The 26,950-nt window shown below is 56.0% G+C and overlaps 1 protein-coding gene across 3 annotated transcripts; it reads right to left on the bottom strand.

The window, feature by feature from the left end:
- Positions 1-15,884: 15,884 nt before the first annotated feature.
- On the bottom strand, positions 15,885-25,376 carry SELPLG (selectin P ligand). Of its 3 annotated transcripts, none has more exons than XM_035017216.1 (2): positions 25,174-25,376; positions 15,885-18,462 (listed from the first exon to the last, which is right to left on the bottom strand). In XM_035017216.1, the coding sequence occupies exon 2, from the start codon at positions 18,455-18,457 to the stop codon at positions 17,222-17,224; it is 1,236 nt and encodes a 411-aa protein (XP_034873107.1). In that variant the 5' UTR covers positions 18,458-18,462; positions 25,174-25,376; the 3' UTR covers positions 15,885-17,221. The 3 variants fall into 3 exon arrangements, with proteins under 3 accessions (XP_034873107.1, XP_034873110.1, XP_034873108.1); XM_035017219.1 differs by lacking the exon at positions 25,174-25,376 and adding an exon at positions 22,977-23,516; XM_035017217.1 differs by lacking the exon at positions 25,174-25,376 and adding an exon at positions 21,987-22,136.
- Positions 25,377-26,950: the final 1,574 nt, after the last annotated feature.

Here is a 26,950-nt window from a genome sequence, read left to right as displayed (position 1 = left end):
GGGTGGGGACAGGGGAGGGGCGGGGCTGCGCTCGGCCACACACACGAGCCCCCCCTGCCCCCAGCTCCCACTCCCGCAGGCGCCCCTCCAGCTCTGCGGAACGCCAGATGGGGCACTTCCTCCCCGACGCGGGGTCCCCAGCGCTGGCCCCTGCGGACAGACAGACGGGGCTGTCCTGCAGCGCCCACCTCCCCCCCAGAACAGCGAGCTGGGGGCCTGCCTCCCTTCCGCAGGGGCCGAGGTCAGGGAGGTTGGTGGAGGGGGTGGGGAGGGGGTGCCTGGACGTGAGCAGGAACAGCCCCCCCCCCCCCCCCCCCCCCGGCCCCACCTGTGACTCAGGTTTTCCAGAGGCTGGGGTGCAGGGTGAGAGCGGAGTGTGTTTCAGGGAGAGCATGAGCAGCGGCGGCCCGAGGGTCAGGGCCTGCGGCCGGGAGCGGAGCTCTGGGGCCCGCTGTCCCACCCCGATCGGGCCCTTCCCTTGTCTGGGCCTCAGTTAGCTCATTTGCCAGGGTGGGCAGGAAGCTTTCTGGGCTCCCTCTGGCTCTGACACTCGAACGTCCGTGGCCTGACCCGGGACCCCAAATGGAGTAGCTAGAGCAGGAGTCGGCGGGGAAGGGGGGGCCCATTTCACAGGTGGGCAAAGTGAGGCAGGGTGTAGTCAAGTGGCTCAAGCAGGAAACTGGGGCAAGCCAGTAGTAGCCCCTGAAACTGGGATCTCTGGCTGACCTGAGGACTCCAGTGGGTCAGCGGCCCTTTGCATTCATTCATTCACACGCCCCTTCATTCGTTCATTCAGCACATGCTTAATGAACATCTGTAGTGTGCCAGGCACCGTGCCAGTCAGGTTTACAGAGGCAAATCAGACACAACCCAGCCCCCGAGCAGCTCTCACGCAGAAAGCGGTCCATAGCAGGAGAGCAGTCAGGCCAAGGGCTCAGGGAACCCCAGAGCAGGCAGAGGTCCCGAGAGGAAGAGGCCGGGAAGTTCTCCTGGAGGACATGGCTGTGAGCGAGCAGAGTCTGAACAAGAGACTCGGGAGAGGCATCCCGGGTGGAATAAAGGCAGAGGGGCCGGAATGCCATACTGTAATTATCTGAGGCTGGAGCATGAGGTGGACAAGAGGGAGGAGCAGGTAATGAGGGTGGCAGTCAGCAAGAGCCAGGCTAAAGTGTCAGAACGTCACTCTTCCACAAGGCAGTAGGGAGCCACGGAAGGTACAGGGCAGGGGGCAGTGCGTGAATCCACAGTTCCGGCCCACCCTTTAGGAACCAGGACTCCAGTTTGCTGTCATTCCTTCCAGTGGTCCCAGCAACCCCTACTCACCTCCAAAAAGGGGGAGGGGACAGTTGTTTGTTTGGAAAATAAAACCAGAGAAGTTCCCATTTTCTCTCGGGATCACCCCCAAACCCTGCATCCTCAAGGGAACAGACGACCGCCCACCGATGGACACACACAAGCCCCCAGGTGCCAGATGCCGCCCGCACACATGTCGAAGCAGCTGTATTGCTTTCGAGATGGCCAGGGGCCAACCCGGGGCTCCGGGGGGGGGAGGAGCCCCTCGGCCACGTCTGAGGGCTACAGGGACTCTGACCCTGAGAAATCAAGAGGCAGGGGCCGCAGCCCTCCCAGACAGAGCCTGCCCCCAGTTGGGATGGCCCAGATGCTCCCCGCCTGAGTCAGGGTCCTGTTCTGTGCTCCTCCTTTGGCGGCAGGCAGACAGACATGGGTTCAAATCCTGCCTCCACCGAGTCCTGCCTCCCACAGAGCCTCTGTATTGTCATCTGTAAACCGAGGACAGAGAATCTCTACTGCTCACAAGGCTGCGGGGAAAAGTCAGAGGGGCTGGAAGGCAGGAAATTGCCTGGATGCCAAGTGTATGAGTTTCCTACAGTCGCTGTAACAAATGACCACAAACTCAGCGGCTTAAATCAACACACATTTATTATCTTACAGTTCTGGCAGTCAGACATTAGAAATGGGTCTCACTTGGCTGAAAGCACGGTATTGGCAGGGCTCCGTGCATCCCCGAGTCTTCGGGGCGGAGGGAGTCTAGAAACCACTTGCATTCCTCGGCTTTTAGGCTCTTCCTTGGGCGGCGGCAGCCGGAGTCCTCATGCTACCGTCTCTCTGGCTCTCTCCCAACCTCTCTCCCAATTTCAGGGACCCTTGGGATGATATTGAGCCCACCCAGGTAGCCCAGGATGATCTCCCCATCTACTATCCTTAACTTAATCCCATCCACAAAGCCCTTTTGCCATTCCGGGTGACATATTCAGATCAGCAGGTTCCAGGGATGGGGGTGGGGACATCTCCAGCAAAAGGGTCATATTCTGTCTCCCGCACTGAGATTGAATATTATTACTTGTTTCCTGCAGAGCTGGAGTCATCCACCCTCCAAAGCGCAGAGTTTTCCTCTCCTCCATAGAGCCTCAGGCCCAGCAGGCTCCATGAGTGCTTGGGGAGAGGCGGAGAAAGAAGCAAAGCCCATTGGACAGATGTGCAAACTGAGGTTCACAGCAGTGTGACCTCGCTGGGATCCAACAGCATGTGGGGATCCAGAGCCCTTTCTTCTTCACCAACCACTGTGTCTTATCTGGAAATGAAACTGCCAGGCCAGTGACCTCCCACCACCAAGGGGCCCGTTCCCCACAGTAGGGCCCCTGTACGGCCTCCATCTGCCCCGTGCAAGTCCTATCAAACCATGTCAATGCTCACTCTGGCTCTGACACTCGAACATCCGTGGCCTGACCCGGGACCCCAAATGGAGTAGCTAGAGCAGGAGTCGGCGGGGAAGGGGGGGCCCATTTCACAGGTGGGCAAAGTGAGGCAGGGTGTAGTCAAGTGGCTCAAGCAGGAAACTGGGGTAAGCCAGTAGTAGCCCCTGAAACTGGGATCTCTGGCTGACCTGAGGACTCCAGTGGGTCAGCGGCCCACGCGCATGCACACAAAGACATGCACGCTCTCCTGAAGCCAGACATCCCAACCCACAGTGTGAGCACAGCAAAAATGTCAGTCCCCCCGGGAGAAAAAAGGATCGCTGAGTTCCAGCCCCAGCTCATGCATCAACTGTGGGGGGTGGGCAAATCCCTGGCCCTCTCTGGGCCACAACTGAATGGGTTGGACTAGACGTCTGCCGCAAGCCTGCCGACACTGAGGTTCCAATGCTCTAACATTCATTCTACAAATTTCTCTTGACATTTATTTTATCCCCAGCCAATGCCAGGCTCTGGGAGACAGTGACGAGCAAACACAGGCCGAGAGCTTACAGAGTAGAAGGGAGACCTGCAATAAACAAGTAAACAAACAAATGAATATCTAACTGCACGCTGCGCTAAGAGCTGGGATGGGGCAGTTCTGGCGCTGTAGGAGGCTAATCTGGTCCCAGAACTCACGGGAGCCTCCGTGAGGAGGTAATGGTAGAGCTGCTCATGAAGATGAGGAGGAGGTATTCAGGAAGGCAAAGGTGCAAGAGAATTCCCAGCAGCGAGGAGAGCACGTGCAAAGGCCCTGAGGTAGATGGCACCCAGTACCTTCAGAACAGTTCCTGAAGGTTATTATCAATTGGGAGTAGGTGAGCCAGGTCTGCGGGGTCTGTTTTGTGCATTGCCAAATGCCAGCATCTAGGACAGTGCCTGGCACACAGTAGGTGCTCAGTAAATGCTTATTGATGTGTGCATGACCACTATGAGCTCCCCTCTTGCATTCCCAGGTTTTGACAACCTCATGCTCCTGCCATTCTTTGTCTGTCCGAGGGCCTCACATTCTACATTCTCCAGCCCCAAGACCTGCTGTGGGGCCCAGCCCAGATGATCCCAGCCCAGATGATCCCAGCCCAGATGATCCCCATGGCCCACGCTGCCACGGCTCCAAGGGGCGCGGGCAGGTCCGTGGCGCGGAACAGGCCAGGCCGCTCGTTTGCCACCTCTAATTCCAGCCTGGAAGCCATTCAGAGACTCCACCCTGTGCCCGCCGTACAATTAAGAGCTATGCCCCCGCCCTGCTGGACAGCCATGGCCGAGGAGGCAGAGAAGGGGAGAGAACCCCCCACATCTCAAGGCTCTGCCAAGGTCCTCCCCAGCGGAGCCCGGGGCAGGCTGGCCCACCGCAGCCCCTAGCTCTAGCCTCTGGTGGGCTCAGAGCCACCTCTGGTTACCCAGCCCTCAGGCCACTGGGGCCTGGCCTCCCGGCAAAAATATCCCAAGCCTTTCATGCGGCTGGAGAGGCCTGGGCTGTGGCCCCATCACAGCAGAGTCCTGGCCTTCAGAGGAACACCCATGGCGTGGCCTCTGGTGGGGGACTCCAAAGAGGCAGAATGCGCCTCGTCTGGGCAGGCCAGAGCCCTAGGTGTGCCGTGAAACCTCCCTGGGCCTCAGTTTCCCCACCTGTGAACTAGAGAGGTTTGCTCACTCCGCAGCTATTTTCTGAGCACCTACGCATGCCAGGATGTGTACTGGGCACAGAGAGCCGTAACGCATTGTCCTCCACGCCCCCCTTGCTGGCCACACCTCTGTGTGTCTTGTAGCCCAATCGTCACTACCTCCAAGAAGCCCTCCCTGACCCCATCCTCTGGAGAAGGAGATCAGCAGCCTCCTCCACGCTCCTGCACCACAAGGCTCCCCACTCGGAGCGCTGAGCACACTGGGCCGTCGTGGACTATTGACATAGGACTCTAGACAGTCAGCTTCTTGGGTCCAGAATCAGGGCCTTTTCTGTTAAGCTATCCCCAGTACCAGTGCCTGGACACAGCAGGTGCTCAAAAAACGCCCCGTACTGGCTGAATGACTTCACAGATGGGGAAACTGAGGGCCTGGGAGGGGAGACACGGACATTATTTTGCTCTGCACCAGCTCCTGCATAGGAACAAGACAGACCAGGCCCCTGCCTCAGGGAACTCCTAGCAGGGGGGACAGATGAGACACAGGTCAACTGGCAAATCAGGAAGATAACCCCACACTGAGGAATGCTACCGAGGAGATAGAAAGATGGAGTAGCTTAGAAGCAGGTGGGGGCAGGTGCCTGGGCAGCTATTTTAGCAACTGTGGTCAGGGACAGCCTCTCTGAGGAGGTTTCTGAACTGAGGCCTGCAGGATAAGAGAAACTAGGCTCTCAAGGAATAGGAGGAAGAGTTTCCCGGGCCAAGGGAACAGCAAACGCAAAGGCCCTGTGGTGGAAAGGGCTTGGCATGAGGCCTCTTCCAAGAAAACAAGACTGGGTGTTGATCTGATAAGACCCGGCAGTAGTTAGAGCTTGGAAACGGGGGGACCTGCGTTAGCTCCTGGCTCTGCTCCTCACACACTGTGTGACCAGAGCCTCAGTTTCCCTTCCTGCATCAGGATGGGTCATCAAGCTCTGTCATTCAGTGATTCTCAGTAAAATTTCCACTTGTTTCCCCTTGTTTGTCCACCCCCACCCAGCAAACAACCGGACCCTCACCCACCATGGATGGGAGAGAAGAACAGCACAACCTCTTTGGAAAACAGTCTGGCAGTTTTTACAAAGTTAGCCATCCACTTCTCGGATGGTCCAGCAATCTCTTTCATAGGTCTATCTACCCAAGAGAAATAAAAACACACACCTAAACAAAGACAAAAGTGTCCGTAATTGCTTTAATCCGTAAGAGCAAAAAATCTGGAAACAACCCCAGTGTCCACCAGGAGAAAAACGGATGCGCAGACTGTGGGACGTCCATACAGGGGAGTGCTTCTCAGCAATGAAGGGAAGAGGCGGGACACATACAGCTTGGAGAAGTCCCATAAACACGCCGAGCGAAAGACCTGGACCCCAAAGAACACACTCTGGGTGATGCCATTCACCTGACCTTCTGGAACAAACGCAAAACTCAGCTAGAGAATAGAAGTCAGAGGAGCGGTTATCCTTGGGGGGCTGTGGGCGGGAAAGAGGCACAAAGGGACCTCCTGGGGCTAGAAGGAAATGTCCAATATCTAGACCTGGGTGGTGGTTACGTGGGTGTGTGCGTATGGAAAAATCAAGGTGCACGCTTCAGCTTTGTGTGTTTTACTTAAGTTGTGACTCAATTAAAAGTTTTCTTAAAAAAAAAAAAAGAGAGAGAGACCTCTGGATCCCTCTTTTTTTGAGGGGGGCAGGGGGAGCCTGTCGGATCTCTGGCTTCCTGGGGCCTCGGTGGCCGGGCCAGCTGTGGGCTGCCTTGTAAACATTTACATTTCCCCACGTGGTGTCAGCCCCGCAGGGAAGCCATCCAGGAGGGCAGGAATGTAAACACGGGCTGCGAGCACCAGGTCTCGCTCTCCCCCTCCGCAGACTGCCCACTGGGTGCCCTTGGGCAGGTCGCTCCCCAGGAGTCCCCGCTGCCCTGCCCCACCTGCTATGCCATCGCCATCACGGGAAGGAATTGAGAAGATGCTTCTGAATTCCTTTGCAGCACTGTTGGAAATGGGGGGCCCTGCCCAACTTTGAGCAGAAGGATGCTGGCTGAGAGGGAGAAGTGGGGAGGTTTGGGATTGAACTTCAGGGGGTCCTAAGTCACCCAAACATCAGTACATCACCCCACATTTCTCCTGCTTCCTTTCTGCCCCCTCGCTGTACACTAGGACCTTCTGTCCCATCTTCCTTCTCTCCCTTCTTTCCTCTTTCCCTCCCTCCATCCCTCCCTCCTTCCTTCCTTTCTCTCTCTCTCTCTCTCTCAATACTTACTGAGCACATACTACATGCCAGACGCTTCCCAAGCCCTAGGGCTATGGCAGAGAACAACACAGATGAAAATCCCTGTCCTCCTGGAGCTGACATTCCAGTGGGACAAGGAAGACAGTTAAAGCGGTAACTTAGTAATATCTATGTGGTCTGGCCGGGAGAAAAGTCAGGGACAGGGTGACGTCCCAGCAAAGCCCTGAAGGTGAGAGAGACTGAGTCAGAGACGATCAGAGGAAGAGCATTCCAGGCAGCAGGAAGAGCAAGTGCAAAGGTCCTGAGGTGGGGGGTGCCTGGCATTTTCAAGGAGTGGAAAAGAAAAGTGTCTGGTGTGGCCAGAACAGAGTGAGTGAGGGGACAGTGGGAGGAAGTGAGGTCAGAGGGCACCAGGGCCAGATCACAGGGCCTCTGCGGGCATTGGCAGGGGTTTGGGCTAATATTGGAGATGAGGACGGCCAACCATGGGTCCCTGTGTGTGCAAAACCCTCCACCACTTCTCTCCTTTCCTTGCATCAAGCTCTTCTCCTCTTTACCCACCCCAACACACACTCAAGGACACTAAGAGATGGTTCGAGGTCTCATCTCTGGGGAGGAGAAGGAGCTCCATATGAGGCCCCCACGAAAGCCACACAGATCCCCAGCCCTCCCCGTGGCTCCTTCCGCCCTGACCACCTGCTTCTGACTCAGCTGGGATGGGAAACTTGGCTGGTGGGGGCCCCTGCTGAGCCACCTGCTCCCAGCAGCTTCCCTGGGTTCATCTTCGGCAGCCGGGCCCGAGGGCATCCTCACAGAGAGAGCCCTTCCACAACACCCAGATCCGCCCGCCATGGGGGAAAGGGCCATGTGGGGGGGATGGCAAGGAGGTAAAACCCAAGACCACCTGCCCTTCAGGGACCTCTGGGATCGCTGCTTTGAAGCTGCGCGACCTGGGGCTAGGTTACTCAACCCCTCTGGGCCTCAGTTTCCTCATCTGTAAAATGGCAGTTATAATAATAAATAAATACATAAAATAAAAATAATTATTTAAAAACCCCACGGGGCGCCTGGGTGGCTCAGATGGTTAGGTGTCTGCCTTCGGCTCAGGTCATGATCCCGGGGTCCTGGGATCGAGTCCCACATCGGGCTCCCAGCTCAGCGGGGAGCCTGCTTCTCCCTCTGACCCTCTCCCCTCTCATGCTGTTTCTCTCTCACTCGCTCTCTAAAAAATAAATAAATAAAATCTTAAAAAAAAAAAAAAAAACCCACATCCCCGGGATTATTATGAGGAATCAATGAGCCTTGGCACCGGGCACTAAATAAATATGCTACTACTAATAATAACAGCAACCAAGTGACACAAGGGACAGAGAATGGGAATCACACCATCTGGACCGCAGCAAACACAGAAGCCTGGCATACAGTAGGCGCTCCATAAGGCTACTGGATGGAAAGGGCAGAGCAATTGGCCCCGCCCCCCACCCCCATCCGCCAGCAGGTCAGTTTGGCAGGGGGTGCCCTCATCCTTGGAGGGGTGTGCATGCAGGCCCGGGGCTCCCCTCCACACCCCTGCACCCACCACAAAGCTGGGGCTCCTGGGTGCGGGCAGCGGGCTGCTCTCCCCCGGGGTTAAGCCAGACCTCCCTGAGCCGGGACACAAGCGGGCGCTGGCCAGGGGGGATGGGCCCCGACAGCTGGAAACATCTGGTTTGAATTGTCGGTTGAAAGCCCTGGCCAGGCAGCCAAGGAATTTGTGAGCTAATTTTAGGCCAAAAGACAGAGAGCTGAGCAGGGCGGGGGTTTGCTCCCCAAACCACAGGGATGGGCTTCAAGGTTGAGGGGGCCAGGGAGGCCGCCATGGTGCAGCTCAGGGGGTCCAGGTCTGCCCCGAAGCCAGGGACCATCTCCCCCCCGATGGGCCGTAACTGGGTACCGACAGTGTGCCGGCCACATGTGTGGTCACCTCCCTCGGCCTTAGGGTTAGCACCGACTCATCTCCCCATTTCACGGGTGTGGAAGCTGAGGCCCCCAGAGGTTAGAGAGTTGCCCACCGTCCTGCAACCGGTACGCAGTGGAGCTGGGATTCGAACCAGGACTGCCTGACTCCAAGCCCTACACCGGACGCTCCCTTGGTCTCCGCCCCCGGTGCTTACATTTTTGTCAGTCCCATCATTTTGCCTCCCTCCCCACGCCCTCGCAAACCTCCCTTGCTTGTGTGTTCATTCAGTGAATGTCCCCTGAACCTCTACTGCCAGGCACTGGGCAGTGATGAGGGGAGAGTGAATGTGAGGGACAGGGGCCCCCGAGCTTGCACAGCAAAAATCGGTATCTCAACATTACTACAGGCAGTCATCAGCGCCTTGAAGGGAAAAGGGGGTTGTGGGAATGAAGACCTATGGGCAGGGCTGCAGAGAAGGCCTCTCTGAAGAGGGGACACCAAGCTGAGACCAAAAGGATGGGACAATGCCAGCCATGTGAACATCTGGGAAGAGAACATCAGGTAGAGGAAACAGCAAGTGCAAAGGTCCTGAGGCAGGAGCATGTGAAGAAGAAAGAGCAAGAAGGCTCATGGGGCCAGAGCGCAGTGAGAGGGAGACTATTGTCCTACGTGTTCATTTGAACCCAGTGATTTGCTGAAACTCTGCAGGAAATCACATGAAGCCTCTCCCTCCGGAGCGGCCCAGGGGCCGGACAACAGGGTCTCAGGAACGAACCACCCCCAGGGAGCACGGGGGCAGCCCGAACCAGCGCTGAGGCTGGAGGGGAGGGTGGTTCGCGGGCACGTGGCTGCCCTGGCAGGGTTCATGTGCCTCGCAAAGGGCCCTGTGTCTGTACCACTTCGGCACCCCGGTCTCCTGTCCGGAGGCCCATTTCTCTCTCCTTTCTTGGGACAGGCAGCCCTGAGCCCATCCCGCCGCCCGCTGACCTCGGGCATGGGGGTGCAGCTCTGCAAGCTCCTGGGTGGCAAGAGTGAGGGCAGCCCCAGCCCCAGCCTCCCAGCCTCCAGGAGGCTAATCAAGGTGGCTGGCACACAGAAACCCCTCTGCGTCTCCAGAAACCTCTGGGAAGGGGCCTTCTGGGCGTCTCTCACTGCCGAGTAGGGATAGCAGTGTGTGTCCCCCTAAGTGCTACCAGCCTTTTGGACCAGACACTTCTTTGCTGTGGGGGGCTGTCCTGGGCACTGCAAGGAGGGGGTGGTTAGCTGCAGCCCTGACCACGTGTTCGATGCCAGGAGCACGACCAAAGTATCCACAGACAGGTCCAATGTCCCCCGGGGAGGGCAAAGTCGCCCCCAGGTGAGGACCGCGGGCTCAAAGCCTTCCTGTGTGGGCAGCAGTAAGTTGATGGTTTACTCACCAGCCGGGGAGGCTGGGACCCCCAGAGTTCCCAGCACTTATGGTTTTTATTCTATTTGTTGAGAAATACGAAGAAAACAGAAAAAATCTGAAAGAAGCAAAGAAAGCTCAGCTATCATTGCACACCGGGTGGCTAGCCTCTCAACAATTTGGTGAACTGCCTTCTGGTCTTCCTTCCACTCTCGATAATCCTAATAGCTGTGATCTACTGAGCACTTCCTCGCTTCCAGCCTCATTTCATTCAGCCTCCCGACACCCCCGGCGGGGCGATACTGTTCTTATCCCATTTGCCAGAGGAGGAGACCGAGGTTCAGAGTCCACATGATGTTCCATCATGGGCGTTTTTCCCTGCTGTCCTTCAAAAACACTTTCATGCCTATCCCACCAGGTTGTCCAGTCACCTGCTTTGTGCCGGGGTCATGCTAGAGGCTGAGTCCATGTCCCTGCCTGCGAGTGCGCCGCCTCCCAGGAGTGAGCGTGGGGGCCAGAGGCCGAGGCTGACAGCTGCGAGGGGGGGGCACGCCTGTCCTCAAGGCCGGCCCCGTTGGGACCCTGAATCCACACACCGCCTTGCACACAGTGGTTTCAGCTTTTATGAGCTGCCCACAGGGAGAGGCACAGGAAAGGGTGGTCCCCACAGGAGCTGTTTGTCGTTCTGTTTTCTGCCCGCTCTGTGGGGACCGAGAGCATCCTGGCCATTACTAAGCGGTGCCGTGTTGAAAAAGGACCACACTCGGGACGCCTGGGCGGCTCAGTCGGTTGAGCGTCTGCCTTCGGCTCAGGTCATGATCCCAGGGTCCTGGGATCGAGTCCCACATCGGGCTCCCTGCTCCGCGGGGAGCCTGCTTCTCCCTCTGCCTCTGCCTCTCTCTCTCTCTATCTCTCATGAATAAATAAATAAAATCTTTTTTAAAAAAGGAAAAGGACCACACTCTCTTCCGGGCAATCCCATTCCTGCCCATAGCTTCGGGTCCCACGCTCCTTTGCAGCTGCCGAGCACAGCATGGCACCAAGGATGGGCAGAGCCCAGTGGCCGCTTCCCAGCACCTCCCGCCCTCCTCTGTGGGCTGGCCTCCGGGGTGGACTCCGCTCTGTGGCCAAGGGGCGATCAGGTCAAGGGTGTGGTTTTGAGCTCTGGAGATTTCAGGGAATTCCCAGCCCTTCCTCAAGGTGCCCCCCGAGCAAGTCTAAGAGTTTAATCCCGGATCTGTGATTTTTCAAGCTGTGTGGCCTCAGGCAAGTCATCGAACCTCTCTGAACCTCAGTTTGTTCCTCTGTAAAACGGGATTACAGATAGGACCTACCTCACAAGCTGAGGATGAAATGAGGAAACACAGACAACAAATCCAGCACAGAGTAAACTCACGGTTGGCACCTGGGAGGGAGCTGCGGCTGTTACTTCTCCCGCCATTGTGAAGGTTACCGGTACCCCGACCGTTCACGGTCCAGGGGCACTTGACCGTGCCTGTGTTAGATGAGGACTCGGAGGCTCAGAGAGACTACAAGGCCAGGCCCGGACTGAGCATCATCTTGAATTCTGTCCCTTGCTGAGCCTTCTAGGGCATGAAAGACCCACAAGACCCTCCCCTGAGTGGGAGGAACAGGTGAGCAAACAGTGGCCACTCAGTGGCATGAGCAGACACGCCGATACCCATTTCACAGATGGAGAGATGGAGGCCCGGAAAGGAGGAGAACAACCTAGAGTTACCTTTGGCCAGCCAGACTGATCTCTGTGCCCAGAGCTCAGGGCAAAGAACCGGGAAGACGAGAGACAAGCAAACAGGGAGTCCAGAGGCATGGCTGGATCAACCTTGAGCTCAGAAAGTGCTCGGGGCCTGGGGGAGCTGAGCCCCAGGGAGAGGCAGTGGAAGGGGTGATGGATCAGAGGCAGGAAGCATGTGTGAGGAGGAGTGGCGAGTGACGAGTGACGAGGTCAGTCTGTCTGGACCATGAAACATTTAGGTCGATGGCCAGCAAATGACAAGATTGGAAACTTCTTTTCTCCTCAGTCACCAGGGAGTCACTGAAGGTGTCCGAACACAGTAGAGCCACTGAAGGAAAGGAGGAGCTAGGGTGGGGGGTGGCCCCAGGAGCTGTGGCCTCTTCCTCTCTCTGGGGATGTCCAAGCCCTCCACGCTCAGGCATGCTCCTTCACCTGAGCAGACCCACAGGCAGGCCCAGGCTCAGGAACCCACTGCCCGCCTGCTTGTTCATCTGCTTGCACTGGGGCACAATTCCCACACAGTAAAATGCACCAGTCGGACGAGAAGAGTCGAGTGAGCTTCAGTAAAGGACGATCCCATGTGACCACCACCCAGACCAAGATGGAGCACGATGTCCCCATCACCCCAGAAGCCTCCTTCCAGCCCCTCCTACGTCATCCCTCAAAAGGGTAACCACTGGGCTGATTTCTACCACTCTGGATTGGCTTTGCCTGTTCTTGGACTTTTTATCATTGTATACACATAGCCCTTTGTGTCTGGCCTCTTTAACTCAGCATGTGTTTGAGATTCGTCCACGTTGGTGCATGTACCAACCATTTGCTCCTTTTTATTCCGAGTAGCGTCCCGTTGTTCATTTATCCATTCACCAGATGATGGATCTTTGGATTGTTTCCCACTTTTTGGCTACTATGAATAAAGCTGCCATAAACATTGCATACAGGTCTTTGCATGGACACACATCTTCATTCTTTCGCAGAAACACCTACGAAAGGGATTTTGAAGTTGCCTGGATGTGCAACTTGGTGCAAATATGCAGTATGCTGAATACATGTCTAACTTCGTAAGAAAGCGCCACGCTGGCTTCCAAAGTGGCAGCGCCCTGTTGCATTCCCAGCAGCAACATGCGAGTGTTCTAGCTTCTCCGCATCCTCATCGGCACGTGGCACTGTGGGTCTTGAATGGTAGTCCTTCTGGTGGCGTGAGGTGACATCTCACGGTGGCTGTCATTTGCATTCCCCTGATGGCTAATGATGTGGAGGGTCTTTTCCAGCAGCCTTCTGACACTTGGCCTGGAGATTCACCAGACCCTGGAGACTCTCCAGGGCCAAAGCCCATCCCACCACCCAACCTGCTCCTTCCACTGATGACACACCCATGTAGGAAACTTGAGGTTTCCATTTCCTCCCCTCTCTTCATCACCCTGCCCATGCATCACCAACTCCTACACTTCCTGCTTCCCAGTTATCTCTCGATTCCTCACCTCGTGCACCCACCACGCTGGCTCAGGCCCCCTTATCCTCAAACAGCCGTGCCCGCCCCCCTGCAGCCACTCTGGCTCCTTCCCGCCGCCCTAGACTCTTCCATTCTCCCAACGCCCCCACCCCATTCTATATACTGTCCTCAGTGCCTGGAACATTCTCCTCTCTACACCCACCCTCAATAACTCTGCACCTGTCCAGCCTCAAACATTGTCCTGACCCCTTCCCCACCTCACCCCCAAGGTCCGGCCACATTGCACATGCTCTGAGCCCCAGCACCCCTCCTTTGGGGCTCCGGGCCCAGCCACGATCTCCTATTTCTCTAGGTGATCATTTGATGAATCGCTCTCCCTCCAGGCCAGGAGCCCCACATGGCATCCCCGGGACCTAGCATGGTGCCTGGCACAGGCTGGACACACCATGACATTCGAGTTATATGGCCTGAGTGGCAGATGGGGCGGGATATAGAAGGCAAGCTTGAGGAGGCTCTGCCCAGATCAGCTGCCGGATGAACCATTGCAGGGCTGGCAACCCCAGCCCGGAAGACACAAGAGACCTAGAGTAAACTTAGTATGCGTCCCCTCCATTTCCTGATTTCCTGTCTACCGTCCTTCCTTCGCTGCCGCCAGAGCTGAAGTCAGCAGAATCTGCTTTCTTAGCAATGCACCCTGCTGGCGCAAGTGAATTAGCCTCCTGAACCTCAGTTTCCCCAGCAGTAAAATGGGATAATAATTATACTCACGTCCCAGGTGGTTGTGAGGCCCGAGTAGATCCTGCAGCTGAAGCGTTCGGCACGGGGCTAGACGTGCGCTAAATGCCCAGGGCCCCCCGCCCCCCGCCATCTCTCTGTGTCCTGGACCGCAGCTTTACTGCATCCTGCTCTCTGCAAGGAGGGAGCTGGCTTCGACCCTGTCACCTTCCCCAGTACCAGCGCCTTCCCTCAGCCACCAGGAGCTGCAAGCGTGACTGCTGGGGACTTCCAGACGCCAGGACAGGTCAGCAGCAGGGAGAGTTTGGGGCACGGGATTCCCCCTGGAACCCTGCTGGGACCTCAAGGACCGCACAACACTGTGGTAGGAACGGGGTTTTCTGATTCAGGCCTGGGTTCCAGTCCCAGATCCTATGTGTGACCTGAGACAGGTGATTTGGCCTCAGTTGCTCCTGTAAAATGAGGAGAATACGAGTCCTCCTTCCCAGGCTGTTTGAGGGGACTCGTGGGAGATGTTGCAGATGTTCGTGCTCAGAATATATGTGCCGAATGGGTGAATGGGTGATGCAGGCGGTGATGTTCAAGGTCGAGGGGAGGTGGGGGCAAGAGGAGTCAGCCTATAGCCGTCTCCCAGGCCCCACTGTTAGATTTTCAGAATCTGTAAGCCACTTGTGTCAAAGTTAAGTTATAAAAAACCTCCAATACTCAACACTCATCACTTCCTAATTATTTTACTACATTCTGCTTTTATCTATGTTCTTGAGAAGATTTTTATTTGTTGTATCATTTATTTTATCCATAGTTGGTGGCTCAGAATCAGCCCTGGGAGTATTTACCACAAGGACATTGGCAAGCACCACAGATCACCGCCTGGGTACAAATGTACCCAAGGAGCCCGTTGTTCTGGGTCTGCAGCCGGTCCCTGGCTCAGCAATCCCTGCGCCTCAAAAACTGGGAAGGGCCGGCCTCTCAACGGCTCCAAGAGCTGGTGGCGGGCGCCCTCTGGTGGCCGCATCAAGCACCTGTCATCCCTGACGCCCACTTAGGTCCAGGCCTTGGAAAAAGCCGCCAAAGGGGAGCCCCCTGGGGCTGCAGTGTCCTCCAGCGGAGGGGGAGAACCCGGGGACCTGTTCCCTGCCCAGAAGGATGGGGTGACAAGGCCCCACGGAGACTGCTCAGATGTCCCCCAAGTCCTTCAGCCTCTGGGTCCCCAGCTCCAGGATGTCAAGTCCCCAGTGTGATTTTTTTCATCACTTCCAAAGGGCGAGGAAACGCACGTTTCTCTTAATGCACGATCCCGCCTTTTCCAGGGTCAGCTGCCCCAGCCCAGGGTGGACACCCCTCTCCCACCAAAGCGCCCCGAACGCCTTCCTTGTGTGTCACGCTGGTTCCAGAGAGTCAGGGGGCCGGGGGCCGACATTCTTCCACTTCTCACTGACTCTGCCCCCATGGCCTGCCACGTTCCCTCCTGCCTGTCCCCTGTCTCCCCCCACTTCTCCAGCTGCAGCCAATACCTACCGGGACTCAACCCTGTCTTTGAACTTTGTCTGCAGGCCACACCCTGAAGTGAAGGGATCCGTGGCTCCCAAAGAGGCCGCGGGAGGTATTTTTCTAGAAGAGAAAAAGCCCACCAAGATGAGGCGTATTCCTGTCCCAAAAGGTAGAACAGAGCGCTTGTAGCAACAGCTCCTTCTCCCGGTACCCAAGGGACAGAAAAGCTTCAGGAGGCAGAAGATCCCAGGTCTGAATCCGGGCTCAGCCACCGTCGAAGCTTTGGCACAGGGTCAGCGTGGGTCCGAACGCGGTAATGCAGGGACATGGTGAGCGTTGCATGAATAGGGCAGCCAACCATCCCGACTTGCTGGGCCTGCGGAGTTGCCCCCAAATGGGGCTCCTAGTGCTAAAATCACAGAGTCCCACGCAAACCGGGCCATCTGCTCACCCAATGCTTAAATCAGGGGTCAGCAAACAGAGAGCCTGCCGTCTGTCTGTAAATAAAGTTTTATTAGAACCCAGCCAACCCCATTCATTTGTGACACAGTGTCCGTCACCACATCAGATCTACGAGGACCGAGAACGGGGTTGAGAAGTTGCAGCTGAGACCACGTGGTCTGCAAAACATAAAATATTTTTGGTCTGGCCATTTAAGAAAAGGTTTGCTGGCCCCAAACTTGGTACAAAAGCCTCGTAGGCTGCAGCTGTGCTCAGCCCTGTGAGGAGTGGGTGTTTAATGGGAGACAGGCCCCCTGTAGAAGGCAGAGGTCAGGGTGGGTTTCCAGGGAGGATGGCCCTGACGTTGAGAGGGCATATTTGTCTGAGATTTGGTGGGGGAGGGCGCCAAATTCTGTAGGTTAGAACTGGGTCATGGGGGATGTTGAATAAAGTGGATTCGGGGACCAGCCTCCCTCTCACCCCAAAAGCCTAAAACCATCCCCAGCTGCCCAAAGATGTACCAAGATGTTCCCAGTGTCCAAGAGACAACACTGAAGTCAACTTTAGGCCTATACAGGGAGCTTCCGGGAAGGGGCTGGGGGTGAACAGCAAAGGACCAACTCCCCACCAGAAGGAGGCACCCTGATACCCTGAAACATTCAGCCATCATTTGTTTATCAAATATTTATTAAAGGCCTGTGCTGTACCAGGCCCTGGGCTGGGGGGTGGGATATTCAGTGAACAAGACAGAGCCCTCCCTAAAATGTAGGCACAGGCGCAGACGAGAGAGGGCAGGATAGGGGTTACTCTGTCCCCAGGAAGAAGCTCGTTGGTCCACACAGCCCCAAAGAAGGGTATAGCCCTGGGCTCTCCAAGTATACCCCAGACCTCACAGGCCAGGATCTCACCCTGGGCTCCCTGGGGAAACGCCCAAGAAAACCCAAGCTGCCCCCAAGGGGGGGGGGTAACCAGGAATGGCCTCAGGAACCCAGCACTCCTCCCCCAAATGCCCCCTTCCTGTAGAGTGACAGCAACCAGAAGCCTCTGGGTCTTCCCTGGGTGCATGGGGATGAGACCTCAGCAGTGGGAGCATTAGAGGGAGCCCAGACAGGTGGGAGACAGGGAGGTGGAGGGATCTCTCTGGCCTCCTCTGGAGGGGGAGGACAAGGCGTCTGGCTCACCAATCCTGCTTTGGCTGCAAGAATTCAGCCGCTTTCGGTCCTGTGGGCCAACCAGGGGCCCTGTTCTAAAGGTCCCCATCCCCAGGGGGCCCCAAGGAAACCCAGACCTGGAACAGAGCCTGGGTGCTTGGTTGTGGCCCGGCGGGCCTTGGAGGGAGCCAGGAGGCCCGGGTCCTGCTCTCATGGACGAACGGAGGAGTTAAGGGAGGAAGCTCTGCAAGGTGAGGTCGTCCCCATCTCGGCCCTCCGCAGGCTCTGCCTTTAGGCCCTGGCTCTTGGCATTGGGCAGGCCCCCATTGGCCGTGGCCGTGGGCACTTCGCCCCCCTCAGGCAGCAGGGATGAGATGCAGACCATCTCGGTGGGGGAATAATTGCGCACTGGGTACATGTGATTCTTGCGGGAGAGGCGGACGGCCAGCACCACTGTGCACACGAGAAAAGTCGTGGCTATGAAGGCCAGGATGAGGATGGCCAGCAAGCACTGCTTCACGGGGATGCGGTCCAGGGCCCCTGTGGGGATGGGGGCCACAGAGCTCTGTGGGGAGAGATGCTGCCGATTTTCCCATCGTTTGGTGAGGACATCAAGCAAATTGCCTCCTGCCACAGTGGTGCTGTTTTGAGGATCAGAGGTCACAAGAAGGACCGTGGTTAGGCGCCCTATGGTGGCAGGTCCTGTGGATGGGACCTTTGTGGTGGCTGGATCTGTGGACAGGGCCTCTGTGGCAGTGGGCTCCGTGGACAGGGCATCCGTGGCTTCTGGCTCCGTGGACAGAATCTCCATGACAGTAGACTCCATGGGCAGGGCCTCTGTGGCAGTGGGCTCCGTGGACAGGGCGTCTGTGGCTTCTGGCCCCGTAGACAGGGTCTCCATGACAGTAGACTCCATGGACGGGGCCTCTGTGGCCACAGGTTGTGTGGTCGGTGCCTCTGTGGCTGCTGGCTCTGTGGACGGGGCCTCAGTGGTGGCCAGCTCTGTGGATGGAGCCCCCTCTGTGGATTGAGCTTCTGTGATGGGAGGTAATGTAGTGGCTGGTTCTTTGGTCAGTGTGTCCGTTGTGACAGGAATCACCTGTGTGACCACTTCCATGCTCAGATTCCCTAGGGCCACCCCTCCTGTGTCCAGGCCAGCAGAGTCCCGTGTGGCCGCCTCCAGAGTAGCTGGCTCAGGAGTTCCATGCCCCAGTGTTGCCAACTCAGCCAGAATGTTAGGGGTCAGGGCCAAAGACCTAGGTTCATGTGTAAGCATTTCTGGAGGCTCTGTGCCTTCTGTGACATAGTCATATGAGTCCACTTCATGGTCCTCATCCACTTGTCTCCGGCCCCGGGCAAGCGGGGCGTCTGGGGCCTCCTGGGCTCCATCCTTCTCTAGCTCCCACAGCTGGAGGCTGCTGCCAGGACCCAGCAAAATCAGAAGCAGGAGGACTTGCAGAGGCATGGCACCTGGCAGGAGACACAGACAGAGGGACTTGAGGATAGCTTCACCACTGGGCCTGCCAAGCGCCCTCTACTGCAATCATGTGGACAGCGACAGCCAGGGGCCCAGGCACTTAGCGTTTAAGCATCCTCATGACGCAGCGCGTGCCTGGTACACGGGAGCTGCCCAGCAAATTGCAACTATTATTATTTATCAACATCAATAGATTCATCCAGAGGGCCCCACAACTCTCCTTATATGTTGCAAAGAAATTGTATTTGCCTCCCTACCCTTTGTGATTAAAACTTCAAAATTGTGGGCAAGACAGTCCACTGGGGTATAGAAAGAAACTATTAGAGCTTCTAGTTAGACTGTTATGTCACCCTTTTGTGATTTCTAGTTTTGCACACATTTATAATCTATCATGAGCCCTGGAGTACCTGCTTACAATTCATAGATAGATCAATGTACATATATTGTCTGCTGATGGCGTCCATGAACCAAAGAGTCTGTAGACCACAGGTCGACAGGATAAAGCTGCTTGTTTGGGCCTTTGGGGCCTTTTGGAGTCTGTTCCTGACCCGTCTCTCCATGTCCCTCTCTCCTACTTTCCTTCGCCTTGGCTCCCACCATACACAGGACAGTGCTGGCCTGTCCCTCAGGTTCTCAGTTTTCCCCATCCTCTCTCGGTGTCCCGGCTTGGTTTTGTCCTCACTTCCACAACTGGGATGACAGTACCTACCTCATAGCTTATTGTGAGGTTGATACAAGCAAAGCCTAGAAGCCCTTAGCACTTTGTCCCCATCACCAGCTCCAGCAAAGGGTGGCTGCTTGGGCTCCATCAGTAAGCCTCTCCTGTAAGTCCTCAAGGGCCCAGAGCCATCAACTATACTCTCTGTACTATCTGAAAACTCCCATCTCTTCAGAACGGTCCTGCCCTCGGGGAGCTAACAGGCATCTCATTTGCTTGGGGGCCCATTCTCCTGTGACCCTTCGGCCCCCCCTGACCAGCAGCCAGAAAGGGCAGTTCCTCTCCTTGGTCTTTCTTCCTGGCATGGTGGACATCCATGTTTTCTTGACAGATCTCCCTCCCCTCACGCCCCCCCTGCCACTGGTGGGTTGTTTGCGGGATTCAGAATAGTGCACCTGAGGATCCTGTGGGGAGTAACAGCTGTGTTCTGGGCCAGGATTCAGGTATTCCTGGTTTTCTCGGACATAATACCCTCAGCAGGGTGCAATCCCAAGCACTGTGTCTGGGGCAGAGCCTGGGTCATTTCCAAAACTTATCCTCATACTTCACATAATTTTGAGCAGAGACCAGTTGCTCATCCTTCCTTGAGTGACTGTAACTTACTCATAAGCCCCTTAGCTTCTAGGCTCAACCTGACCTCCTTCACCTGTTCACTCATGTTGGTTTCTAAAATGCCGGTCTGATTCTGTCTTAAAATAATTTCTTAAACCAAACTTTATGATATTTGCATCAGACACATCAGGCCTTCACAACTGTCTTCATTTTACTAAGGAGGGAGGAGGGGTAAGGCTCTGACAGGTAAAGCAACTTGCCCAAAGGCACACACCTGGCAAGTGGCAGAGATCAGATTGTAGCCCAGTGAAGATTCAGGAAGGCTTTGGGGAGAAAGCTGACCTAGCTAAGGGGGCAGAAGGAGCAAAGACTCAGAAGAGACCTTAGCTTGCTGCTTCTGTGGAAGGGGTTGGGGACCCAGTTGAGAGAAGGAAGGCAGAATAAGAATAAGAAGGACCTTGGGGCGCCTGGGTAGCTCAGTCAGTTAAGCGTCTGACTCTTGATTTCAGCTCAGGTCATGATCTCAGGGTCATGGGATTGAGCTCTCCGTCAGCTCAGTGCTCAGCATGGAGTCTGCTTGAGATTCTCTCTCCCCCCCTCTCTCTGCCCCTCCCACCTCAATAAACAAATTAATCTTAAAAAAAAAAAAAGAAGGACCTTGAAGGCCATCTCATCCAGAAAGGTCAGCCCCCATACCCATATGTACCAGGTGCTATTCAGGGCACAGGATTGAGAACACAGACTATGGGGTCAGACAAAAAGATGTTCAGGTCCCAGCTCTGTCCCTTATAAGCTGTATGACCTTGAATTTCTGAGCCTCAGTTTTCTCATCTGTAAAATGGGGATACCAATCTGCATCTATCTCATTGAGCTGTTAAGGGAATGCAACAAGATGATGAACTCAAAAATTCCAGGCTCGCAGTAGGTGCTCAATAAACGTATCACACACACACACACACATGTGCGTATGCACATCCTTTGCCTCCCAACCTGCCTTTAGGAGGCAGAGCGTCTTTGTACAGGGGGGAAGTTCCTGCTTGGGGGTGATCTTGGCCTTGCTTTCCCGGGGTGGGTGGGGCGGGGTGGACTTTAGGATCCGTATTTCAAAATTACAAAGACTTGTACCCACTCCCCACCCCCCACTTGGGCAGTTCTCAGTTCCTGGAAGGCAGAGCCCTCAGCCACTTCCTGGAAGCAGAGAGGGTGGGGGCAAGAAAAGGCCCCACCCGCCGGTTCCTGGGTGGAGGAGGCACCTTGATGAGTCAGGACCTGACTTTCTGCAGCCCAGAGGCAGGGAGGAAGGCATGGAAGGGGCGGCTGCCCTCTCCCTGTGCCCATCCCCACTGCCCCCTGCATGCGCAGGCAGCTTGGAGGAGAGACCACTCAGCAGCTATGTAACCTGAGTGGGTTGCCGCAGTTTCCCTATCTGTTAAAATGGGCAACCTTGCTTCAGAGAATGGAGCTGAGAATCAAATAGCGTGCTGCAGGGAAGGTCCCTGATATCTGGCATCAGCAGGGATGTTTTACTGGGGGAGCCTCTTCAGGGCTGTGGACAGAGATGCAGAGGATAGAGAAAGCTCAGAGTCAGGGAAGGTATGGACGCGACAGCCTCCCTACCTCCCCCAGGGGCAGTGAGGGACGCTGTGGGGTCCTGCCTGAGAGCAGAGACCCCCGTGTGTGTGGAGATAAGACAGGGCACATCGGGAAAGCCCCATCTCCCAGCCCAGGTCTATTTAGGGCGACCACCTCGTCCAGGGTGTTCCCACTTTTAGTGCTGAAAATCATCCCCTCATCCGTTGTCCTGTTGCCTCAGTCCCAGACAAGCTGGGCTGGCTGGTCACCCCAGCCTGGTGCCTGCCACCCCACGGGCTTCAAGGGAGAAGGACCACGGAGACCCCAGCCACGAGCCAGGCTGCTTGGCAGGAGGAAAATCCGGCTCCCGGGCGTTCTGTTGATCTGAGGGGGCCGTGCAGGTGGCAAGGACAGGGCTGGAATGTAAGCGCTGTGGCTGGCAGGTGGGATATGGACTTTACTATTTGCTAAGAGAAATGTATTGTAATGCAATGAGCACGGCGTATCAGAAGGCCACCACTGCGGCTGGACCATTCCACACCAGCACCAGCTACTACAACTCCCATTATACGGATGAGGACAGCAAGGCTCAGAAGAGTGAAGGCAATTCCTCAGAGCTGTGAAGTCCCCCCCTTACACCTTTCTCCCCCCAGAGGCAGGAAAATGGTCACTTACCACAGGAGAGGGGCTCTGAGAGAGGGCCAGAGAGCTGCCACGTCCTATCTGTCTTCCTGCTCGCCTAACGGAGTAGGTCAGATACGGCCCGTTTCCTGTCTTTTACCCTAAAACCTGGTTGCTCCGCCGGGGCCCCACCCAGGCTGTGGAGGGGCAGGCCCCTGGCGGGGGCCCATACCCTGCTCCAGGCTCGGCTGCGTGCGGCCACCCTGCTTGGGAAAGGCACTGTGGCAACTCCAAGAAGCTTGGGACTTGACAGTCAGAATCCTGGATCCTGGGAATCCCAGCACTCAAGAGTTTGAAAGCTTAGGACCAGAAAGACTGAGCATCTCAGGGTGTGGGTTGAGCAGCCGGTCAAGAGAAGGGGAGGCTCTAAATCAACAGTAGGTCAAACCAAGGCCCAGGTTTCCTCCCCCAGGCCCCAGGGCTGTTCTCAGTCCTGGCGGCCAGGACAGGCCCTGGCCCTACTCGGGATCAGGTCCAGCATCAAACCAGATCGAGGCCCAGCTCTGGCACGCATAAGCTGTGTGACGTTGGGCACCTGAACTCACCTCTCTGAGCCACAGGTCCCACATCTGGAATAAAAGGACAATGATAGCACGTACACTTCATGGGGTTGTTGTGGGTTGAAGGGAGCTGGTTCAGGTTGAGTGTTTAGCACACAGTAAGTGCTCAATAATGGCCAGCTGTTGTCTCTGTCATTCTGCATTCAGGGCCATATCCCAGAAAAATCCCCGACCCCGGAACAGCTTTGACGTACCTCTGAGTCAGAGAGGGCCGGGAGAGAGAGCCCTAGAAAACTGTCTCCATGGCAAGCCCCAGGACAGCCCTAGCTTGCAAATCACAGGTATCAAGTGTAGACCATCTTCCAGGGACTGATCTAAGAGCTATACATGAATCACTAGCTCACTCAGGCCCTAGCACCTCCTCTACTAACCGCATGTGAAAGATGGGGAAACCGAGACCCACTTGGCACCTAGAGTCACATACCCAGTAAGAGAGGGCTCAGCAACTTGCCCCTGGGTGTTCTCGCTCCAGATCCAACTCACAGTCACAGCCTCCTATCATCCATTCTCCGGAGCTTAGCAAATGGTGCCTCCTCCAAGAAGCCATCCTGGATTGCTCAGGCATGATTAGTCGTTCCCATTGTTTAAACCGTTTAAAATGTTGTTTACTGTCTAAAACTCCATTCCCATTGGCCCACGCACTTCAAAAGGACAGGAACCACAGATGTCTTGTTGCTCACACCCCTTACCCAGGGCTTAGCGGACAGGCAGGCACTTAGCTGGCGCTGTGACATTGGCCCAGTGGGGCGTGGGCACGGTGGCTGCCCCACCAGCATCTCCACCAGGCTGCAAGCTTTTGCAGGGCAGTCTCCACTGGGTCCCCAGCCCCGACAGGCCTGCCTCCCAGGGGCTTCTGAAAGGCCCGTTGCAGGAGGGGACTGATGAATGGGACAGAAGCAACCAGCACGCGGGTTCTTGCTCTGGGCTTGCCGTCCTGCCCTTCCCGACCTTTTCTCATCATCGCCCCCGACCCCCCTCAAGGAACCCTTTACCTAATTACCACCCATCCCTATAAACCGCGATACCGCAGATACACCTGTTTACTGTTCCATAGCCTTTGCAGGAACAGAAGCCCCAGTGATGGCTGATTTTCTCTGCCCCCTGCCCCCACCAAAAACAAACAAACAGACAAACAAAAACAACAAACCAAAACAACTTTCACCTTCTGGACCCCGAATTTGCTAGCCTGGTACAGAGGAGGCAAGTCATTTTGCACAAATGAATTTAAAGAGACCTACACCTGGTTTTAGTTTAACAACTGAGGATTGTCTGAAGAGTTGTCTGTGTAGACAGGCAGATGGACCAGCACACAGATGCACAGACAGCCATCCTATCTCCTTCTAGCCTGGGCCCCGTGTCCCCCCACCATCCTCTTGCTCAAGCTTAGCAAAGGAGACCGAGAGACCATGGCTGGGGTCACCCTGGGCTCCACGAGTTTCCTGCAGCCAGATGAGGGCCAGGGAAGCAAGTCCAACGCCAGCCACCTCCCAGCCGGGCCACGATGGGCAGCTGCTTCTCCCCTCTGAGCCTCGATTTTCTCATCTGCACAAGGGAAGCACAGCATTCCTGGGTGATTCCCCAGCCCCTCGGAAGGCCCTGCTCCTGCCTGGCCGAGCTTCCCAGGAGGCGCTCAGCCTGGCAGCCCGGCCCCTTCCGCCATCCGGGCTTCAGTCTCCCCTGGCCTCTGGCCAAGCCTGGTGACGGAGGCATCTACCATTTCGGGTGTGGCCAGGCCAGCCCCAGAGGAAGCCGCTGAGGGGCCTGGGGCCAGGAGAGTGACCCCCTGGGCTCCCTGCCCACCCAGAGGACTGGTCTCAGGGGGTTCGAAGACACAGATGGGAAAAGAAGAAAACAAGAGGGTCCAGGAAAGAGGAAGAGAATTCCAGGCGACCGGAGTCCTGATCATTGTTCATGGGTGTTTGTGTGTGCGTGTGTGCGCGCGTGTGAGCGTCGGAGGTCACTGCTTTAGGTACCATCCCCCGCCCGCCATTCTCATTCCCCTTTATGCCCCTAAACCACCCCAAATACAAATTACTAAGAGTATTCTAATTATGATGATTATTTTCTCTTTGGCTAGCAATATTAGTTAGTATCCTAATTCTAGTATTTACATAATTTGCTACAGACCAGAGTCATTTTCTCAACTTTATGAAAAGCATGAAGAACATCACTTTGGAGACAATATTGTTATGGATCCCTAGCCTAAGCGCTTCAAGACACATCCTGCACCCGCTCTCCCTTTCTGGGATCACCCAGATCTAACCCCAGCTCTGCTCTGAGCAAGTCCCTTCACCTCCCTGTGCCTCGCACGAAAAGAGAGGCAGCATGATTTTTAGGGACATGTTCCTGGTTTCTCTGAGTTTTTTCAAAGTTAGAGCCCCTCCCCCTTCTTCAAGCCAGCAGCCCAGTGGCCAGCCTGATGGGGAGGGTAGGATGGAAGAAGCTGAGGGAGCAGGATCCAGAAGAGACTGCCCAATAAGGCCACGACCTCGATCCCCAGCCCCCGGGGCTCTGGTTCGGAGCTCAGGTCCTGCGCCGGGCCGGCCCTCTGCTGTCAGGCGGGCCTGCTGGTCCCAGAGGCCTCCCAGCCACTCCCCGTGGTTTGGCAAGCGGGCACTTACCGTGCTCAGCAGAGCAGGCAACAGCTGCCTCGTGGGCCCAGGAGAAGTGGCTTCTCTCCCTTAGCGACCGGGATGGGGCCCACGCTGCCAGAGCACTGCTGTGGACCCCGGACCCCGCCAACCCTCAACAGCCTGTGTGAAAGAAGGAAGCGAGAATGTGGTTATTCAGACGCGGCCACGTGACGGCCCACACCCCCTTGTTTGTGACAGCTTTGGTGGCAGTGTGGATTGAGACGGGGTGGGTAGTGGGAGCCTGGGACCTGCTGAGCCTCTTGGGTTCTGGTAACCACGTGCATGCCAAAAACCACATGCAAGCTTTCTGGGAAGGGCTGGTTGAGAGGCATGACCCCACGGTGATGGGAAGTAGGGGTGAGGGGGAGCCCACCCTGGAAGGAAGGGAGGGACCAGATGCAAATAAGGATGGTTCTAGATCCTTGTCCAAGTTGGGAATCAGGGTGGGAGAAGCCACGGAACACAGACTTTCCTGAGGTTTGCAAATATGATGCAGCCATTCTTTCAGGATCCATCTCTAGGTGCACAGGTGATCCTTTTAGCCACAAGCAGTAAGTGCTCTGAGGAGCTGCATGGCAAATTCCACCGGGGCAAGACCTGCTTATTTTATTTCCCCATGCTGACTCGTTCGTTTTGCCAACCCTGGCACCCCAGGCTGGGGGCTCTGAGATCCAAAAGGCAAGCAATTCCAGGCTCTGGTCCTCCCGTAGCTCTTCATCTGGTGGGGAAGCCAGCAGGTGAAAAAGTGAACAGACCATTACACACAGGGATGTCACCCTGCGGTGAGCTAGGGAGGGGCCCCTACCCCTTCCTGGGCAGGAGAGGGGTTTGTCAGGAGAATCTTCCAAGAAGTGGCACAGAGGATGACAAGGGTGGGCTGGGTGAGCAGCCCAGGAGAAAAGTAAAGGCATCCCAGGCAGAGGGCACAGCATGGCCAAAGGCCCGGAGACATAAGAAAGCCCAGAACACTCAAGACAGTGAAGGAAAGCATCATCTCCCAGGGTCTGGCCTGTGGCTCTGTACAAGGTGGGGTGCGGGACATAGGCAGACAGGGGTTCACACACTGCCTTACATACAGGTTGTTTTAAAATGATAACAGGAGGCCCAGTGGGTGTTCACCACGACAGAACCTCCATTCCAGGGTCGCCTGGGTGGCTCAGTTGGTTAAGCATCTGCCTTCAGCTCAGGTCATGATCCCAGGGTCGAGCCCCGCGTCGGGATCCCTGCTCGGTGGAGAGTCTGCCTCTCCCTTTCCCTCTCCCTCTGCCCCTCCACCCAACTTGTGCTTTCTCTCTCTCCCTCTCTCAAATAAATGGATGAATACAATCCTAGAGAAAAAAAAAAAAGAACTTCTGTTCTAGAAGCGGCCCAAAACTCCCCCGGTCTATATAGAGACAGGAACACTGAGACCCCAAAAGGGTGAGAATGTTAGAACTTCCCACTCTCCCCCAGCAGGTTTGGAAATAGCCAGCCCTCAGGAGCAGGGATTGAGAAACTGAACAGACCCCTGCCGGGGCTGGAGGCCACTCTCAGGTGATAGGCATTCCAGATAGATGGTTTATCCTGAGTCCACAAGTACATTGGAGACAGGACAGTCCCTCTGCTGGGGACTGCCTTGGGCCCCCACCCCTCACCCTCCAATCCAGCTCATCCTGAACCAAAGCCCATCACCAGATCCACAGTTCTGAAACCAACGGCGAGGTCCTAAAGATACAGAGGACATGGGAGGGTGACCTACCTTCCCAGTCTGCCTGGGACTGAAGGG

The sequence above is a fragment of the Mirounga leonina genome, unplaced genomic scaffold (genome assembly GCF_011800145.1).
Source record: "Mirounga leonina isolate KUSES-001 unplaced genomic scaffold, KU_Mleo_1.0 Mir_171, whole genome shotgun sequence".
Lineage (NCBI taxonomy): Eukaryota > Metazoa > Chordata > Mammalia > Carnivora > Phocidae > Mirounga > Mirounga leonina.
Note: the sequence above shows the minus strand (reverse complement) of the source record. Positions and strands in the feature narration are given on the sequence as shown.